This window comes from Notolepis coatsorum (assembly GCF_963971535.1).
Source record: "Notolepis coatsorum genome assembly, chromosome: 4".
NCBI lineage: Eukaryota > Metazoa > Chordata > Actinopteri > Aulopiformes > Paralepididae > Notolepis > Notolepis coatsorum.
The window spans coordinates 177,166,124-177,187,420 of NC_140168.1; the positions used below are offsets into that span (position 1 = coordinate 177,166,124).

General features: G+C 44.6%; 1 protein-coding gene across 1 annotated transcript in view; it reads left to right on the forward strand.

Moving 5' to 3' along the window:
* Positions 1-3,113: 3,113 nt before the first annotated feature.
* The window catches only part of kcnj10a (potassium inwardly rectifying channel subfamily J member 10a), a gene marked incomplete at both ends in the record, with an annotated part of 77,901 nt that continues 59,717 nt past the window's right edge, over positions 3,114-21,297 (forward strand). The window contains 5 exon segments of the mRNA XM_084312495.1: positions 3,114-3,148; positions 3,150-3,339; positions 3,341-3,497; positions 11,675-11,886; positions 12,056-12,187. Coding sequence (XP_084168621.1) covers positions 3,114-3,148; positions 3,150-3,339; positions 3,341-3,497; positions 11,675-11,886; positions 12,056-12,187 — 726 coding nt within the window.

A 21,297-nucleotide genomic window follows, 5' to 3' on the forward strand; every position in this document is an offset into this window, starting at 1 on the left:
TGGGCAAGCGCAAGACACGTGACAGAACTCGCACCAATTACATAAAATGTAACTATGCGATGACCAAGTATCCGTTCGTGAGGAAAGATCTAGTCCCGACGTTAAAATTAGAATTGCACAAAACCAGGTAGTCTAGCGATTCCTCTGGTCCTGCGGGACCAGACGGCAACCCTCGTCCCGGTTCGGCTGGTCCAGGTTTCGGACCTTCTACACTCCCCTTCAATACACCACTTCACACTTCAACATTGCCAACTGGTGGGCTGATCCAGATGTGGCAGATCTGGCATCAGCTCACTCACCTGATTAACATTATTTGCTGTCATTTATGTTTGATTTATTCGTTGTCTATGTTGTCTTTATTAGTTCCACTGTGTTAGTCTTGTGTCCCTACTGTCTGTGTTTTGTAATGTGTTTTAGTCTCGTATGTCTCAGTTTGTACTATTGTTATTGTTTTCCCCTGTGTGCTCTGTATTCTGTTAGTTCTGTCTACCACACCTGTGTCCTGTTAGTAATTACCCTCTGTCTCTAATTAGTGTCTAATTAGTGTTTGTATTTAAGTGATCTGGGCCAGCATACACTTGCTGGTTCATTGTTTAATGTTACCTGTGTGTCAGTCGTGTTTCCTTGTCTTCTGTTTGAGTAAAACCTTGTTATCATCACAACGCCGTCTCCTGCTTCCTGTTAAAGTATCTCTCCGTTATCTGCTGCAATTGGGTTCCACTCTCCACCATGCCAACGAAACGCACCAATCGTAACAGGTAGATTCTAAATGGAAAACTTTTTATTCCTAAATCTACACCAATAGACCTTTCACCCAGAGTGAAAATTGCGTAGTCCCCCAAGGTGGGAACGAGAATTGTTTTCTAGCCACTTCTCAGGCTTCACCTTATGGCCTATCAAGAGCGAAGCCGCTAACTACTACAGTGGTTAAATCTGCGTTGTTTCATCGTTTCATGAATGAATGAATGAATGAATGAATGAATGAATGAATGAATGAATGAATGAATGAATGAAAACTTTATTTAACAGATTGCAGAATGGGTACAATACAGTACGGCTCAATACGCACAATTGTACGTTTGTCTTGTTTAGGGTCCCCCATTTTCAATTTATAGTGACATTTATGACATTTATGACATACACAGCATACATGACATCATGACATTTATGGCATATGGCATTTATGGCATAGCCCAACAAGAGAAGTAACTAGCCGCTGGAGGTACCTTGAAGTAACTAGCCGCTGGATATACCTAGCCCAACAAGAAAAGTAACTAGACGCTGGAGGTACCTTGAAGTAACTAGCCGCTGGAGATACCTAGCCCAACAAGAGAAGTAACTAGCCGCTGGAGGTACCTTGAAGTAACTAGCCGCTGGAGGTACCTTGAAGTAACTAGTCGCTGGAGATACCTAGCCCAACAAGAGAAGTAAGTAACCGCTGGAGGTACCTTGAAGTAACTAGCCGCTGGAGATACCTAGCCCAACAAGAGAAGTAAGTAACCGCTGGAGGTGCCTTGAAGTAACTAGTCGCTGGAGATACCTAGCCCAACAAGAGAAGTAAGTAACCGCTGGAGGTACCTTGAAGTAACTAGCCGCTGGAGATACCTAGCCCAACAAGAGAAGTAAGTAACCGCTGGAGGTACCTTGAAGTAACTAGTCGCTGGAGGTACCTTGAAGTAACTAGCCGCTGGAGATACCTTGAAGTAACTAGCCGCTGGAGGTACCTAGCCCAACGAGAGAAGTAACTGGCCGCTGGAGATACCTAGCCCAACGAGAGAAGTAACTAGCCGCTGGAGATACCTAGCCCAACGAGAGAAGTAACTAGCCGCTGGAGATACCTAGCCCAACGAGAGAAGTAACTAGCCGCTGGAGGTACCTAGCCCAACGAGAGAAGTAACTAGCCGCTGGAGGTACCTAGCCCAACGAGAGAAGTAACTAGCCGCTGGAGGTACCTAGCCCAACGAGAGAAGTAACTAGCCGCTGGAGATACCTAGCCCAACGAGAGAAGTAACTAGCCGCTGGAGATACCTAGCCCAACGAGAGAAGTAACTAGCCGCTGGAGATACCTAGCCCAACGAGAGAAGTAACTAGCCGCTGGAGATACCTAGCCCAACGAGAGATGAAGCATGTAACCAGCTGCTGGCAGCTGATCTCGACGTCTTTCCTTCAAAGATAGTTTCTATATGTGTGAGGAATAAGACACGGCAGTATCTGTTCATCTCCTCAGCTACTTGTTGTGTGCCTCACACACGTGAGTGGTGCGCTTTTAATGTGAAAGAGCAGCTGCGCCGTCACGCTTGAAAGGGGGCTTTTATTCTGAAGGAGCCAGCTGCTCCTGGTGAAAAGAGCTTAAGTAGACCACTGCCTCTGTCCAGTTGAAAAATGTGCTCTGTGTGTCACATTTATAATCCCTCTAATTTTCTCTCTCTCTTCCTCTCGCTGGCCCTATCCCTCTCTCCTATCCCTCTCCCCCCCCCCCCTCTCTCTCTCTCTCTCTCTCTCTCTCTCTCTCTCCCTCTCTCTCTCTCCCTATCCCTCTCTCTCTCACTCTATCCCTCTCTCTCTCCCTATCCCTCTCTCTCCACTCGAACGTTACACTCTGGCATGTCTTTCATTCATGTCCTTCATCAAACACTTTCCCCCCTTCCTCTCCTCTTCTCTCCTTCCTCTCCTCTTCTCTCCTTTCACTCCTTTCCATTTCTTTTTCATCACCCCTTCTGTCCGCTCCTCACCCGCCATGCACTCCCCCTCTCTTTCCTCACATCCTTCTCCCTCTCTCGTCCCTCTATCCTTCCTCCCTCCGTTCCTCTCTCTATGCTTCCTTCTTTCCCCCCTCCTTTTCTTCTTTCTATCCGCCTTCTATCAATCCGTCCCTCCTTTGTTCCTTTCTCCCTCCCTCCCTCCTCCCTCCCTCCCTCCTCCCTCCCTCCCTCCCTCCCTCCCTCCCTCTCTCTCTCTCTCTCTCTCTCTCTCTCTCTCTCTCTCTCTCTCTCTCTCTCTCTCTCTCTCTCTCTCTCTCTCTCTCTCTCTCTGTCTCTCTCTGTCTCTCTCTCTCCCTCTCTCTCCCTCTCTCTCCCTATCCCTCCTTCCTTCTCTCCCTCACAGCTGCAGCCATGACCTCGGCACTCCCCCCTCCTCCCAGGGCTCCTCCCCGCAGAAGTGTGCCACTCCCAGACGCAGACCGATGTCACCAAGCCCCTGCTGGGGCCCACAGGGGGGGACGGAGGGGCCACAGGGGGTGCGGCCGGAGGAGGAGCAGGGGGGACGTGCGCTCTGCGGCGGAGGCGCCGCGTGCTCTCCAAGGACGGCCGCAGCAACGTCCGAATCGAGCATGTGACCGGGGCGCGGGGCGCTGTACCTCCGTGACCTCTGGACGACCTTCCTGGACATGCAGTGGCGCTACAAGCTGTTCCTGTTCTCTGCCACCTTCGCCGGGACCTGGTTCCTGTTCGGAGTGCTTTGGTACCTGGTGGCACTGGTGCACGGAGACCTACTGGGTGAGGAGGGAGCGGGGGGCGACGAGGAGGAAGTCAAGTCAACATTATTTATACTAGGGCACACACACACACACACACACACACACACACACACACACACACACGCACAACACACACACACACACACACACACACACACACACACACACACACACACACACACACACACACACGCACACACACACACACATACACACACACATACACACACACACTAGAGGTCTGCACGGGCCTGACATTTCGGCCCCAGCCCGGCCCAAGCCTGTAGCATTCAGGCTCGGCCCTACCCTAGCCCGAAAAGTTAAGCAATTATTCGGCCCTAGCCTGACTTAAGCCAGAGACCAATATTATGATGTGATGACAGACATCACACACACACACACACACACACACACACACACACACACACACACACACACACACACACACACACACACACACACACACACACACACACACACACACACACACACACACACACACACACACACACACACACACACAAATTGTGCACAATGCAATAACGACATAGCTCTGTGGCTAACAACAGAAACAATTACATGCCCACAGACTAACACATTAACACTTTGAGTGCCAGCGACGTGTTATGTCGTTATTTCGCCCTGACCGTTGAATGCCGACGACGCTAATTGTCGTTTTTCTTTTTTTATTAGCGATCTGAATTCATATTTCATCAACCGAGTCTCCGTTGGTACAGCAGCCCCCTCTAGGAGCTCCGGTGGGGAAATACCGCCCCCTATCGTCTATCCCTGTGTAACTGCAGGCCATTCGATTACACTGGTGGATCTGTGGGGGGGGGGCCTACTGGCTCCACTATGCTGGCAAGCCGTCTGATGAAGAGGGAAGTGATCGCGAGATGGAGAGCAGCCTGGAATATATATTTACAGCAGCCAATAATCAATCAATAAACGCGATCGATATTTGGAATGGCGATCAGGAATTGGAATAATCTTTTTGGAGAACATCTGATCTAAGGTAAGGAGTCTATGTTACCAGTTTTAGGATAATCAGAGCTGTTTTCACTGAGATAACAGCGTGTCCCGTATGTGTATATGTGTGTGTGTGTGTGTGTATGCTGTTGAGGAAATAAGAGAATCGATTTCTCAGCTCGCTTCTATAGCGTGCATAAGTACACATATATTATCGATAATCTAGCGTTTATTTGAAAACGATTCATAAATAGGCCGACAAATGACAACGTGTCTAGTGTATTCAAGAATATTCCAATAAATGCCGTTTATGACGGAATCTTTCTATTTTCCTGAAATTTTCGAGAAAACGATAGCTTTTCGAAATGCTATAAAAAAGGATATGAACCGATTAAAAAACAATCCGTTTCGACAATGTTGACTGCAAACAAGTCATTGATAAGCGACGGGCAGATTAGACACATAGCCATAATTTAAAACATAGATTATGCGTTTTTAATGCTATCATTGAAGTGGATGCTGGCATCCAAGGATATTAATCAACGTTAATGGCTGGCACTGAAAGTGTTAATGTCATGACACTAAAGCATACCGAAAACACTCATAAACCAGCAGCCAATACATTTTTGTAAATCAGGATGGACTCACCACTTCACTGTTAGATGAACGTCAGCAACAAAAACGTCTTGCGTTGAATAAAGTTAACAAAACTCACAAATCTTCGCCAACCAGCTAAATCTTTTTTGCAATCATGCAAAACCTTTTACAGTGTATTCCACTCCGCTGTTCATTCGCGGGCGCTGTGAAGGAAAATAATGACATCCACCATTGATGGCTTCAGCGCTGTTCTCTTCTCCTCCAGCATTCGCCCTGCGGTGCTGAAATATCGCTCGCTCGAGCTGCTGCTTGCAGGGTATATTCAACACAGTCTAGCTAGCAAAGGCAGCTTCTCCATCTCCGACACGCACACTCTCACCAGTGGTCTAGCTTGTTGCTTTGACAGAAACGCTACCTGACGTGACGGAGTGCTTGTGTGTGTCTTCCTCTGTGTGTGTGTGCGCGTGCACGACTCTCTTATGCGCACATGTGTAAAATTAAACTAGACAAAATAAAAGGAGCCCGAGCCCTGAGCCCTATCTATGCATAAAACAAATCTGCCGAGCCCGCCCTAATCTGTCCATGGTGTCGGGCTCCGTCGGGCTTGCAGACCTCTAACACACACACACTCACACACACACACACACACGCATGCATGCACGCACGCACGCATGCATGCACGCACGCACACACACAGAGACACACACACACACACACACACACACACACACACACAAAGGCAAACACAAAGGCAAACACAAGACAAGGTCAGATACAATTAAGACTATTAGGTAAAAAATATGTTTTCAGCTGTTTTTAGCTATAGTTTCAGTTTTTTAGCTATAGTGGAGGGTTAGAGGAGAGAGAGAAAGTCTGAACGAGAGAGAGAGAGAGAGAGAGAGAGAGAGAGAGAGAGAGAGAGAGAGAGAGAGAGAGAGAGAGAGAGAGAGAGGAGAGAGAGAGAGAGGGAGAGAGAGAGAAAGTCATAACGAGAGAGAGAGAGAGAGAGAGAGAGAGAGAGAGAGAGAGAGAGAGAGAGAGAGAGAGAGAGAGAGAGAGAGAGGGGGAGAGAGAGAGAATGAGAGAGAGAAAAGAGAGAGAGAAAGTGAGAAAAGAGAGTCAGGAGAGAAAGAGTAGAGAGAGAAAGAGAGACAGAGAGAAAGAGAGAGATAGAGAGAAAGAGAGAGAGAGAGAGCACGAGAGAGAGAGAAAGAGAGAGATAAAGTGAGAAAGAGAGTCAGAGAGAGAGCGAGAGAGAGAGAGGGGAGAGAGAGAGAGATTCTTTATTTTTATTTTAGAAAAAACATTTATTTACATAATTCTCATTACAATGTGTGTGTCAATACAATTAAATAACTACACATTATATCGGGCAACATGTGTCCCCATCATACTTAAAACCACATGAAATCGCACATAAAAAAAAGTGCTAAAATACAACTGTCCTTCTGCAACACAACAAAAAACGTCATTGAAGCTCCACCCCAAACAAAAAAAAGTTTCCATATTTCCATTCAACACATACATCTCAGCAAGAACAACACATGAGCAACCCAAGAAGGGTCCCGTCAGTCCAGTTTTGTCCATTTTGATACCCAGTGCATGAAACAGATCCCCCCTCATCAGGACCCTCCGTTCCACTGAAATAGTCCTGCAACAGGTCTTGTCCCCCGATGCTCCGCGCTTCAGTCCAATCGTTCAAACAGACTCTGTTGTGACAAGTTGTCCTCAGCCCCAGTAAAGAAGCCACTTCCTCTGTGTGGTAAATTTCTGCCGGCTACATCCACTACATTTTTCAGTTTCACTGTCCCAACTGAGTGCAGACGCTGTCCAAGCCCAGGTCTACTACCTTCCTGAAAGTCCAGCCGGGCTCCATACATCAGAGGCTCCTCCATACAGTTAGTTAAAAACATAGACGTTAAAGGCCAACTTGCAGGTTGTATTTTTGTTCAATAAACAATGTGACTAGGGCAAACGGTGACTTTCATGAAGAGGGAAAAAAATTCGAAATTGACCCAGTTTTAGCGTTTTTATCAAACATTTGTCGACCAAACCACAACCTCCACGCACATGCATATTTTAATCCATGGTTCATAACGTGCGTGTGTCATCTTAATGATGACGTCACACGAGGTGCAGGGCAGTGAGGGGCTCTGAGAGTCAGAGCAGGTAGTGGCAGGAAGCAGAGAGCCTTGCTACTACTAGCCGAGGAGCTAGTCTCTGTTTCACCTAACACTATTGCTCTGTGATCATAGCCATTCATCTCTAAAGCTAACCACTATTTGTAAAAGCCCACAACCACGTTACCATATTTGTAATAATGTAAATCATTGTGTCGTTGTACATATTGTGTTTATAACGTTAGTAGCTAAGTTAGCTAGCTTGGTAGCCAGCATTCTCGAAACTCCTAACATCACCCGATTTAAAATGGTTCTCTCCTCTTTGTATACCTTTGTCCTCACAAGTATTCTGCCAGGGAACTTATGGACATGACAATAGTAGTAGTTATAAGGTGTTTGAGCTTGTAACGTTAATGTTAGTTAGCTAATAGCTATCGTGGTAGCCCGTTTCGTGACTGATGCACCGAGTGCCAAGGGGCTGCTATCGTATCAACATGCCGCGACGTGTAGCTTGCTAGCCGGCATGATGTGTGTACAGTGCTTTGCCCCACAGGTCTGAGAAGAGGACCTGCACATTTTACTCGTTCCCCAAACTCTTTTACATGGCCCGATTTAAAATGGTTCACGACAGTAGCCATAATGCTAACGTTAGTGGGGTAACGTTAGCCAGAGCCATATAGCCAGTAGTATGACCCGGACGGGCATAAGGCATAAGTTGCCTCGAGTGACGTCACAGCCCTGCTAGCGTCTGATAAGCATTTTGATTTGCTCCGTGCATGTTATTCGTGCATGGACCTTTTTAACCCTTTCTGAGTGGCATTTCCGGCGTCAAATGGAAAAAAAATTATAATTAAATTAGATACCAATGATGTAAACTACCCATAATTGCAGAGTAGGGTTTAACCTGCAAGTTGGCCTTTAAAGGTTCAATATTGAGCGTGTAAAACTTGATATCACTCATAATCTCCAAAAGGAGTGCACAACAGATAAAGAAACACAGGATCCATCCTAAAATACTTGGATTCTGGTTACCCTTCATTGTCTGTTTTATTGAGCTTTTGTACAATTTTGTCTAAAAATTTCCTGGGAAGTGTACCCCCCATTGTTTTTCAACCTCATTTGAGTTCTTGCTGAAATAATAAACATCTCCTTTCAGTAGATAGTAAATTATAACACTACCTTATGCATACTGCACTTTATGTGACACTGTGAATACTGTGAATATATTTTTCAGCTAGTTAGATAGTAAATTATATTGACCTATTTGTTTACACTGCTTGTGTTGTTTTTACTACCTGTACCCCCCCCCCCGTTCCCCCATGCTGATATGATGCCTGAATTTCCCCCAAGGGGATCAATAAAGGAATATCTTATCTTATCATCAAAAAAATCTCCAACTTTGACATTCTTCATGTTTTTTGTTGTGTGCAGGAACTTCTGTATGTGCCTGACTGCATAACGTTTTCTCTGTTGCGAATCAGACACTTGAGAATCATTGGGAAACTCATTTTCCTCAGAACTTGTGCCCTCCTCATCCTCGCCCATGCTGGACTGAGAGAAAACTGTGCCTTCTACATCCTCCTGACTCTCTTTGACCAAACTTGTCACTCCTTCCTTATTCTGAGAGCCACTGTTGCCACTTCCTTTTTCCTTTTCAAATAATACAAGTACATTTCCCCCCACCCCTCCATCACTACTTCCCACCACGTCATCCACTGTCTGACTGTTACATTATCTACCACATTCGGCTTTTTTCCTATTACTTCACTGTCACTTGTCATATTTTCCTTATCTCTTTTCTTTCTCCGACGCGGTGTTTGGGGGACCAAACCACCTCTGTTCTCCCCTGTTACCTCGCCACTGGTTGAGGGGGGAGCAGCGTCTCTCACTCCTCCCTTCTCTGTACCTGCACTACCCGCAGCTCTATGCTGCCACACTCCTTCCTCTTCTGTACCTGCACTGCGCGCAGCGCTGCGTTCCTCCTGGGGCTGACATTGTGCGCCTCTCGCCTCTCCCCTCGGACAATCGCGCACTATATGTCCTTCCTCTCCACACTTGAAACACTTTGAGTTTCCAGAGTACACAAAAACGACATAGTCAAAATCATCAACTCTTAATTTTAAAACCAAATCAAGCTCTTCTCCGATGTTCTCGAGAATCATTAAAACCTGGCATCTATGTGAGACAACATGTTTTAATAGCGGAGATTTGCATCCAGACGACAATTTCCTTATCGGGGAAATTATCCTCCCATGTCATGCAAGTTAAATATATAATAAATAATAAATGTTATTTATGTTAATCCTTCTGTGTGGTATGGAGAGAGGCGCCACGGCAATGAACGCATCATCGATACTAATTCCGGATTCTACCACCGCGTTCACCTTGTCCAAATAATCGAGAAAAATCACCACTCCACTGTTCATTTTCGCAGCAGATTTAACACTTTTATGCCCAACAACTTCAGCTACTGCCATTAATACTTATTTTTTTTATATCTACGATCCCCACCCACCGGCTTTCCTACCCCCTAATACTGCCAATTGTATTAGTATGAACGACCAGCCAAGCCGGAAGCAACGCCGAGAGCTGGGCTCGAACCCAGCATCTCCTGCGTTAGTGGCAAGCGCCTTGCCCACTGCGCCACTTAGCCGCCCGGTAAGAGCATTCATTTTAACACCATGCTTCCTGCCGAGTCTGGCAAACTCCATACTGGCGTCTCACGCCAACCAGCAGCACAACCTGGCCGACATCCAAACAAACAAACTCCCCACTTAACCCTGTACACACCAAACACACAGAAAACTAACACTACACTATAATTACAATATAGCATAAATAAATGTAACTAAATAGATAGATAAAGAATTCGAAAAACTCACTCTACTTTCACGCACCTTCAATCTCCAATCTCCAATCTCGCTCCCAGCATGCACTGAGAGAGAGAGAGAGAGAGAGAGAGAGAGAGAGAGAGAGAGAGAGAGAGAGAGAGAGAGAGAGAGAGAGAGAGAGAGAGAGAGAGAGAGAGAGAGAGAGAGAGAGAGGGAGAGGGAGAGGGAGAGGGAGAGAGAGAGAGAGCGAGGGAGATAGAGAGAGGGAGAGAGAGAGAGAGAGAGGGAGAGAGATAGGGAGAGAGAGAGGGAGAGAGATGGGGAGAATTAGTGAAAAAAGAAGTCCTAGTATGTGATGAGAGCTGTGGAAAGAGACAGACACACGCAGGGCAGCACAGAGTTACATTGTAGAGATGCAGTGAGAGGGAGAGACTATGCTGTGAGAGGGAGAGACAGAGAACATGGAGGGAAGAAGCAGCGAAGACCAAATGCTCTGTGCTAATTGAATTGTACCTTTGTACCCTGAGCATTTTCACATGCTAACAGATCATAGCGCAAGGCTCTCGCCTCGTATCCCAATCTCCTCAATATTACTCAAAATTACGTTTGACTTTAACTAAATTACAAAAGAATAGAGCTCTGCATTGTTTGTCCTCTGTGGCTGAATGTTCAGATAAGCCAAAATAAATATAAATAAATGGTGCATTTATATAGCACTTTTATCCAAAGCGCTTTACAATTTTGTTCCTCACATTCACCCATTCACTCACACACCGATGGCGGAGGCAACCATGCAAGGTGTCAACCTGCACATCTGGAGCAATTAGGGGTTAAGTGTCTTGCTCAAGGACACATCGACACTCTGGTCGGGAGGAGCGGGAATCGAACCGGGAACCTTCCGACTACCAGACTACTGCTCTACCTCCTGAGCCACTGTTGCCCTATCTAATATAGATACATATACTGTAATAGACACCCATGGATCTATGGGCTCACAAATCAGTTGGATAGATTTCTGCTTGTTGAAACCAGGACACAGCGATTAAAGGGGCATACCACCCATTTTAAGAGTGCACATTATGATCTTAGAATAGAATAGAATAGAAATACTCTATTTTTCCCGAGGGAAATTCAGCACTACAGATCGCTCACAGTAAACAGTAAACATTTAGGTAGTCAGAAACAAAAGTCTAAATACATCATAAATACAATTTCATTACAATACATTTTAATGTAATCTACTCATTTGGGTGTAAGTGCTCACAAAAACATTATATGACCTCATAAATTCAGAGCTCCATTCATTGTCTATGGAACAGCCTCAGATTTTACATCCCAGTGACATCACAAATTGGCAGGGTTCTTTCTCTGATTTCTATAGCTTTACCAGAGAGTGGTGCGTGTTCACAAATACTGAACGGTCCTGGGGCACAGGAATAACGTATGTGAATTCTTAAAATGGGTGGTAGTCCCCTTTAAAAACAGCCATTTAAAACCAGCTTGAAACATTAAATATGTGAGATGAGCTTTCCATTATTTGGAATGAGAACCATGTAGTCTCAACCGCATGCAATTTTGTGGAATTAGCACGTAGCACTCGTGTTTGAGTCTACATGGTTCTCATCCAAACTGGCTGACACTGTATTTCACCCCCCCCCCCACTTCCTCTTCTCCCTCAGAGTTTGATCGCCCGGCCAACCACACGCCGTGCGTGAGTGAGGTGAAGACGCTGACGGGAGCCTTCCTGTTCTCCCTGGAGTCTCAGACGACCATCGGCTACGGCTTCCGCTGCATCACGGAGGAGTGTCCCGCCGCCATCATCCTCCTCATCTTCCAGCTGGTCATCACCATGGTGATGGAGATCTTCATCACCGGCACATTCCTCGCCAAGGTAAACGGGATGTGGGGGCTTGCTTAGGTCGGTGTGTTTACACAGGGATGGATCGACGTGGCCAATAGGGGATCGCTTTACCGATGACCGTTAGATCCGAGACTGAAAAGGTTTTTCTTCTCGCTGTGTGACATTCTCACCCGGAACACTTCCCCCCTCCTGGCTGTAGGTGGCGCGGCCCAAGAAGAGAGGAGAGACGGTGAAGTTCAGTCAGCACGCCGTGGTGTCCAATCACGAGGGCCGGCCCTGCCTCATGATCCGCGTGGCCAACATGCGCAAGAGCCTGCTGCTCGGGTGCCACGTATGTTGACCGCATGTGTATGTGTGTATGTGTATGTATGTATGTGTGTATGTGTGTATGTGTATGTGTATGTGTATGTGTATGTGTATGTGTATGTGTATGTGTATGTGTGTATGTGTATGTTTATGTGTGTATCAGGCCACGTGAGCGGATCGGCGCGGCCGAGAAATCCGCTCTTCGCTCTTTAAAGCTTGGTCCGCTCCGCTAATCGCTCATGTTGACCCCGCCCCCAAGTCGCTCTCCGCTCGCTCACCACTCACCTTGAATCGAGCGCTCCCCGCTCCCCGCGCCAGATCGCTCGGCAGATTTTTTTTCTTTTTTTGGAGCATGGTGTAAATTAGCTCAAACTACAACAGTCTACACCCCCTGGGCCCCTTAACAATTGTTTGTATTGAGCCGCATTGTAATTGTACCAATTCTGCAATGTTAAATAACGTTGTTTATCCATTCACTAGCTCTATTAAGCGATGATAGCTAGCCGAGCCACAATGCTATGGTCGCAGCCATTAACGTTAGCATGTAAGCTAACGACAACAACAATGGCGTCGATACTTTTTCTAACAGGAGTGAGTGACAAAGCCTGAACAGGATATCACAGGTTCACCCTTCTCATTTGTTGAAAATGGCCTTCATGTTTGTACATCGCCATCTGTTGCTTTGGCATTGTACTACATGTATATTAACATCAGCGTTAAACGCACCTGGAAAAGCCGCGCAGCTCAGTGAGGATCATGTTCTTTGATTTCTCCAGCGCCTTCAACACCATCCAGCCGTCACTGCTAGCGGAGAAGCTCTCTGCGATGCAGCTGGAGCACGGCTTGGTGGCCTGGATCAAGGACTACCTCACTGAGAGGCCACAGTACGTCAGACTAAAGGACAGTCAGTCTGACGTACTGGTGAGCAACACCGGCGCCCCCCAGGGAACTGTGCTGTCACCCTTCCTCTTCACCCTCTACACCTCAGACTTCTGCCGCAACTCCAGCGGGTGCCACCTGCAGAAGTTCTCAGACGACTCCTCCATCGTAAGCTACATCACCGACGATGATGAGGAGGAGTACAGAGCCCTGGTGGAGAGCTTCGTGGGGTGGAGCGACAGCAACCACCTCCAACTCAACACCAGTAAGACCAAGGAGCTGGTGGTGGACTTCCGGAGGGGCAAGAAGAGGCCCCCCCCGATTCCCATCTCCATCCGAGGGGTGGATGTGGAGATGGTGGACTCATACAAGTTCCTTGGGGTACACCTGAACAATAAACTGGACTGGTCGGACAACACAGAGGCCCTCTACAGGAAGGGACAGAGCAGGCTGTTCTTCCTGAGGAGACTCAGGTCCTTCAATGTGTGCAACAAACTGCTGCAGTCTTTTTACCAGTCTGTTGTGGCCAGCATCCTCTTCTATGCTGTGGCATGCTGGGGAGGCTACATCAACTCAAGGGACACCAACAAGCTCAACAAGCTGGTGAGGAAGGCTAGCTCCGTGGTGGGAGTCGAGCTACCTAGACTTGAGGTGATGGTAGAGAGGGGGATGATAAGGAAGCTGGATGCCATCATGGAGAACCCCTACCACCCCCTCTACGACGAGCTAGTCAAGATGAGAAGCTCGTTCAGCCACAGACTCATCCCCCCCCGACACTCAACTAACCGCCTCGGACAGTCCTTCATACCAGCGGCCATCAGGCTCCACAACAGTGGGCAGCGACTAGCAGCCTCCAGGCCCCACAACAGGGGGCAGCGACAGCGACTGCTACCAGACATTGACCTGGGACTTATAGGAACCCAAGGGGGACAAAGTAGACTACCCTGGTACTTTGATTAATGTATACTCAGTAGATAGTAAATTATTATAACACCACCTCTTGCATACTGCACCTCATGTGACACTGTGAATAATGTGAATATTCCTCAGCTAGTCAGTTAGTAAATTATATTGACCATATTGATCAAATTGTTTACACTGCCTGTGTTGTCTTTTACTACCTGTATACTGTTTTGTTTTACTACCTGTACCCCTCCCCCCCTCCCCCCATGCTGCTATGATGCCTGAATTTCCCCAAGGGGATCAATAAAGGAATATCTTATCTTATCTTACCACTGTGAGCGGCCTGGAGTGGATTGGAGCGGAGGAGAACTCTCGCTCCGGACGTCGCGCCGACACATTTTAAAACCCACTCCTCGCTCACGTCAAAACCGCCCGCTCCGCTCCCCGTGCCGCTCACGCTCCAATCCGCTCACATGCACTGGTGTGTATGTGTATGCGTGTATGTGTGTATGTGTATGTGTATGTGTGTATGTGTGTATGTGTGTATGTGTGTATGTGTATGTGTGTGTGTGTATGTGTGTATGTGTATGTGTGTATGTGTGTATGTGTGTATGTGTATGTGTATGTGTGTATGTGTATGTGTATGTGTATGTGTATGTGTTTATGTAGGGGCAACAGTGGCTCGGGGGGGTAGAGCAGTTGTCTGGCAATCCGGAGGTTCCCGGTTCGATTCCCACTCCTCCCGGGCAGCGTGTCGATGTGTCCTTGAGCAAGACACTTAACCCCTAATTCAGGGCTATTCAACTAAATTGTTCAGGGGGCCACATTGTCAGAAACCCAAGGGGCCAGGGGCCGGACTGCCACGGCGCCTCCCCGTGCTATGAGTATATGTACACTTGACACAACACGCAACCACATTTTCACAACTTTTATTTAAAGGGGAACTATTTTACTATTTCTTTCACTATTTGGGCACTTTTACACAATTCCTGTGGGTTTATGGAACACCTCTGTAATTTTTTTTTTTTTAATTCATTGTTTTGTATTTCTAATCAAGTACTCAAAAACAGCATTTTTCTACCTCAAGATCTTAAGCGTTTTGAGCCTGGGCTCCAACCACAGTGGGAACTGTGTGGAAACTCAGCTGATTATCATGCAGCGGTGTCTCTCTGACATCACAAATCAGCACATTTTCAGATGACTCAGTTCAGTGAGGGTGAATATTGTGAGAGGAGAATTGGAAGAATGCGCCAATATGAGAATTAGAGACATAGATCATATTAATATAAGTCAACATAGCTAGGAAACAATGCTAAACACTGAAAAAGGCCATTTATAAGATAGTTCCACTTTAACTACATTGCAAAAGTAGTATACTTTTCAAAAAAAGTGCTTCATTTATGTGCCACATCTGCAACATCTCCTGCAAAAAGTGCTTCATTTATGACTGTGCAACAACTGCAACATCTCCTCTTCAACATTTCAATATAGAAATAAAATAAAAAACAAACAAGTGCATGATGTGCATCTGAACATTCTAACATCAACACTTGAACAAAAAAACACATTTATAGTGCAGCTGAGCTTATGAAAAAGTGCTTCATGTCTGTGCAACAACAGCAAATCACAGCATCTTATTAGCACTTATTGTCGACTCTTAACTCTCAAACATCAGGGGGGTGGGGGGCAGACAGGCCTAGCCTACATACACACATCTAATGAGAGCGATTGCACTTCTTTGACTGGCAATGGCAGAGAAAGAGGGTTCATAGGAAGTGAGGGCTACCCGCAAACAGTGATGCAAATGCTCATTTGTCAAGGAGGCATGGTTGCTTGTTTTAATGGCATTCATGTGAGAGAAACTGGATTCACAGGTGTATGTTGAGCCAAACATTGTTAGCACAGATATTGCCAGCGTTTTTATGTTGGGGAATGTCTTGACATGAATACACTTTATCCAAAATGTTGTGGTGGATTCATTCTCAAGTGCCTGCTGCAGAGCAGATGATGCTTGCATGTCAATTATTTCAAGTTGCAGGAGACCTTCATCAATGTGAAGTGATGCAAGGAACTCTTGTCCTTTTGTGGAAATAGCAGCTACATTGGCAAATGGGTTGCTCACAAAATGCATCAATTCTCTGGACATGTCAAATTCATCAAATCGACTTGCAAAGTTTTCCCTCAATTTATCAATGAAATCTGTCATTAATTGAGTGACTTTTGGCTCAATTGTGCGTGTTAACGTTGACATGAAAAGAAAAAAGTAAAAAAAAAAAAAAAAAGATTTAAATTTTTTTTTTTTTATATATATTTTTTTATATTTTTTAATTTTTTTTTATTATCATGTAATCTTTGGCGGGCCGGTCAGAATCATCCCGCGGGCCGGATCTGGCCCGCGGGCCGCCAGTTGAATAGCCCTGGTCTATAGTAACAAGCTACAGTCAGCATCCAGTTAGACTGGACAGGAAAGAGAATTAAGCAATCGCCTAGCCTGACACCATCTAGGCAATACAATGTGTATCCATGCACCTCTAAAGCTCACCAATTACGTTGTCCATTTCTTATAGGTTGCACTTTCATCACTTTATTCCAACATAACACTTTTTTTTTAAGTTTTTGCAACAGCATAATTATATTCTGAATCACCAGCATCACCAGCATCACCACCTCACTACCTAAACTTAACCTATGAAGTAGTTTGCAGGGGAGGAAGCTCACCAAACATGCAGGCTTGTAGTGTGGTGTGCTTGAATGGCTTCTTGCTTTCTGAACAACGCTTGTCTTTTTTTCCAGCCCAGTTGAACCCACTGGCCAGGGCGTTGGTCATAGCAGTTTTCAACATCAGTCTGATCAGGTTCTCTGAATTGGTGCCTCCTACCAAAGCCAGGCGAGAAATCTAAATCAGAGAGAAGAAAATGAAGGCCCTGCGTTAGAAACAGCATAACATTTATTTTATGAACACAGAGCAACCAACTTGTTTATACACACACTTTATGCATGCACTGATATTCCAGCCCATGCCAGTCATTAGGTTTAACCACATTAACCCTCCTGTCCATATGTAAACGGTATATTTGAACAATTTCAAAACGTTTCATAAATAGCAGATATACAAGCTCTAACACGTTTTGAACTAGAAAGTGCTAAACACATTTTTCCCCTGAACAAGACCACACTGAAACGATCTACATTTGATAAATGAATGCAGTTCAATAAATTACCATCTTTTGACGGACTGATTGCTCCATCAGTAATGATTCTGCCTCATTGAAGTCTTGTTCACTGGCGATTGGCAGCTGGACGGGGAGCATAGTGGTTGTGGTGGCCACCCCGTGTCCCCTGGTCCCACCAGATATGTTGCCCTCAGCCAACTCGGTCTTGATGAACTGCACATCTCTGGACAGATCCTTCACCACGACAAGTAATTCAGCAAGCATTGAATTCATCTTCTGGATGGTAAGGTCTTCAGAAGAAGAGTTAAAATCATTAAGTGAGAAATAAAAATAAGCAGCAAATCACACGAGGAATTACACCATGTCCAATAGACTTGCCTTTCATAAGCTGCCCGTCATCGCCGGCCATCTGTCTACGCTGTGAAACACCAGATTGCCCTGAGCTGTATCCTGACATCGCTGTAGAAACAAAATCATAGTTATATATTTCACTATAGTTTGACTGCATTGGATCAAACTGGTGGTAGTTCCCTCTAAAATGGCATACCATTTTGTGCATGTTGTGAGAGACCAGGGGGACTGTAGTATTGCCCCGAGCTGCATCCCGACATCCCTGTAGAAACAAATCATTATATTTAAAAATACAAAATCTGACTTGTCAGTCAAATTAACATACATGTCATAATCACTAACACCGGTTCCTGACAGGCAGCAAGCGAGCGAACTGGAGACGAAATCGCACACGACACTGTCCTGATATGATGCAGCGCGTGTCCGAGTGTGTGTTACCTGGATTCTCGACCAATAAAAAGTGTTTAGGGGCGGGACTCGGCCGCGTAATCGCTCAACTAGAGACACAGCGAGCGAATATTTGAGGGGTGAACGACATCGCTGCTCAGTTCACTGTCGCTCGCGGCAGGTCAGGATAGTCTGATTGAAACGAATACATTTTAATCACTTTTTCTCGCTCGCTCGCGTCGCTCTATGTCAGGAAGGGGTGTAAGGAGTTGTATCCCCGTCTCTCAAAACACTGTTACTGAAAGAGTACAGTATCATACCACTACTTGCACTTTGTCGATCTTGCAGCTGCTGGACATGTGAGGCCTGCTGCTGCTGGTGGTACTGTACAATATCAAATCCTGGCATCTCGGCTGAAACACAGTAGGAAATACACAAAGTTATTAGCAAATGACGCTATTGTAATCCCCCATGTGAGAAAATGTTTGATTTCCATTCAGCTGATTTCACGTGCACTGCCAAATACTACTTTAATAAAAATATCAAAGACAATGCGAGACAATACAGATATTTTAAACATGCCAGAATATTATGTTATGAGATTGCTTGATAACTCACCATTATGTTGAGTTAGCGATTGCCGGTAGTTGCTAGTAACCAGATCTACAAAGGGGAAATGTAAAATAAGTTGCGACTCAAACATGGTGGAAATTGTGCTCAATATAAAAGCATTATGTACAACTACACATTTTTATTGTGACATTGCTTGCAAGTTGTGAAGGCTTTGAATTTTTGTAGTGGGCTGGCATGCACATTGTAAACATGTATTCTGTTGCATGCATGATGCCAGCGACCTGCCAGCAAGCTCCTCACAAGAACACAGATATGGGTTCACTTACTGTTATTTGGATCAGGAGTCTGCAACGAATCTAAATAGCTGTAGATCATGCCACCATCCAAAGAATCTAAAAAAGGTAAGCCAAGGTGAGAATTGAAGATGCTACAAATCATGTTTAAACAGTCATCTAGTTGGCATTTTAACATTCATAGCAACATACCATTCATTGTAGGCTCTTGGCCAACAACTGGAGGGTTGCCGGATCTTAGCGCCTTACGAGACCGGCTCGATTTTGGAGTCTGTCCTACAACATATTTTAGTTGGCATGTTATTCACAATGTATATATTTTGGGCCAACTATAGAATAACTGCAAGAAATGCAGAAGTCCAATCAAATTAAAATGCTCAATTTGTCGGTACATGGTCAGACTAATTTGTTTAACTGTTTTTTATTATTATTATTATTATTATTATTATTATTATTATTATTATTATTATTATTATTATTATTATTATTATTATTATTATTATTATTATTATTATTATTATTATTATTATTATTATTATTATTATTATTATTATTATTATTATTATTATTATTATTATTATTATTATTATTATTATTATTATTATTATTATTATTATTATTATTATTATTATTATTATTATTATTATTATTATTATTATTATTATTATTATTATTATTATTATTATTATTATTATTATTATTATTATTATTATTATTATTATTATTATTATTATTATTATTATTATTATTATTATTATTATTATTATTATTATTATTATTATTATTATTAACTGTAGCAGTGATCATTTCCAAAGTGCCTATATAAAATAAATGCATTGCATCAATACCTGGGAAACCCACATCAGGTGCTTTGGCAAAACGTTTTCTTTTGGCGTCGCCACTCGAGTCATCAGAGTCCGAGTGCACATACTGCTGATTTGGCCTAAAAAAAAGTATATATATACACACATGTAATAAATGTAGTTATGATACTACGTTTATTAGTCAAGGCTAAAGTCTGAATACATAGGCCCTCAGGCCACTGTGTGTTATCCTTTTAGCACTACTTGCAACTACAACAGCAGTGCCATTATTTACAACACCCTAGGGAGAGTTGTCCCTTTAACAAAGTGAACACTGTACCTGGATCTTCTTTTCTGGCGGAGATCTCCTTCGTCCTCAGATTCAATTTCAGAGGTTGGACACATAGTTGAGGTGTACTTGGTCTCTCGTTTTTTGGCCTCATCATGGGTCTCTGGAAAGAGCAGAGAGAAAATGACAATTAACATATCTGCAGTCCAGTGTTTAACGAAAAAATATATGTACCTCTTATCATATGTGCATCGTCACAATTTGCGTCCTCACTTTTTGTGTATGTGTTGCACGAAATACTCACCACACGTAGTAAGCTCACGTACATCCTTATAGGTGATCCATTTATCATCTGGTTGCAGTCCATCTCGAAGGGCTTTTGTGAGCTTTATGTGTTTAGGGGGCCATAACACAGTCTGGTCTTTAGCATTAAACCAGCTCTCTAGAACTACTGCTGTCCCACCATTTGGGAACTGTACAACTGACCACAGCACCACCTCACCATTCATCTTCAAAGGGCTGAAATGAGAATTTACGGTACTCATAATGATCTCTCCTTACAAGCCATTCCCATACCGTCCTAAACCAGCCACAGGACCAAAGCAATATAATCCAGCCGAAAAGGGCTCTGTAGTCGTCGGTGTAGGTTATCCAGTGTACATATCCACACGGTTCTCGTCTAGGGCTCCTCGGATGGCGGCACAAGGTTAGGCCGCCCAGCCTGGATAAGCACACTAGCTCGGTACGATGAAACGTTGGTAATGCTGGTCACTGTAGAACGGTAGCCGCACGATACACTATACATAATAGACTAATACTTAATAATAGAATAGGTCGAACTCGACGATACAGCGTTAAACTCTGACACTTCAGCTATCAATTCGCACGCGGTCTCAAGGCTCTATTTTGGGGCAAAACGGGCCCACTTCACAGCACGTTGTATCTTGGTGAAGGCTTCAACTTATTGGGGTAACTAACTGCTGTATCCACCTGCAACGTATTTATACGTCTTAGCGGTGACTTTGAACTAGACATTGGGGGTATGGCCGTGGCGCCTAGGGGGGTCGCTGTCCAATAGGAGAACGAATATTATGGTCTGGCCTGTACTAGGTAAAGGGATATTCCGTGTATATGTACAAAGAATATACAAGGGATATCAGACGATATACAAATACTATACAATATATCTCAAGTAATAAATATATATATTCGGTTTAATCTGACCCTTTGTAACAGCCGCCTCCTAATTAGTCCGCACACATTGCATTTTTGAAGCATTTAAAGGAAAACTCCAACATTTTGTGAAATTAGCTTATTTGACATCTTCCCTGGAGTTATAAGAAGATACATACCTCTGCATGCATTGGGCTTAGGGAACGCCTGGACAGTTAGCCTAGCTTAACTTCATCACTGGAAGTGGGGCAGACATCTAACCTAGTTCACTACAGTCAGGAAATATACTCCAAATACAATCAAAATACAAC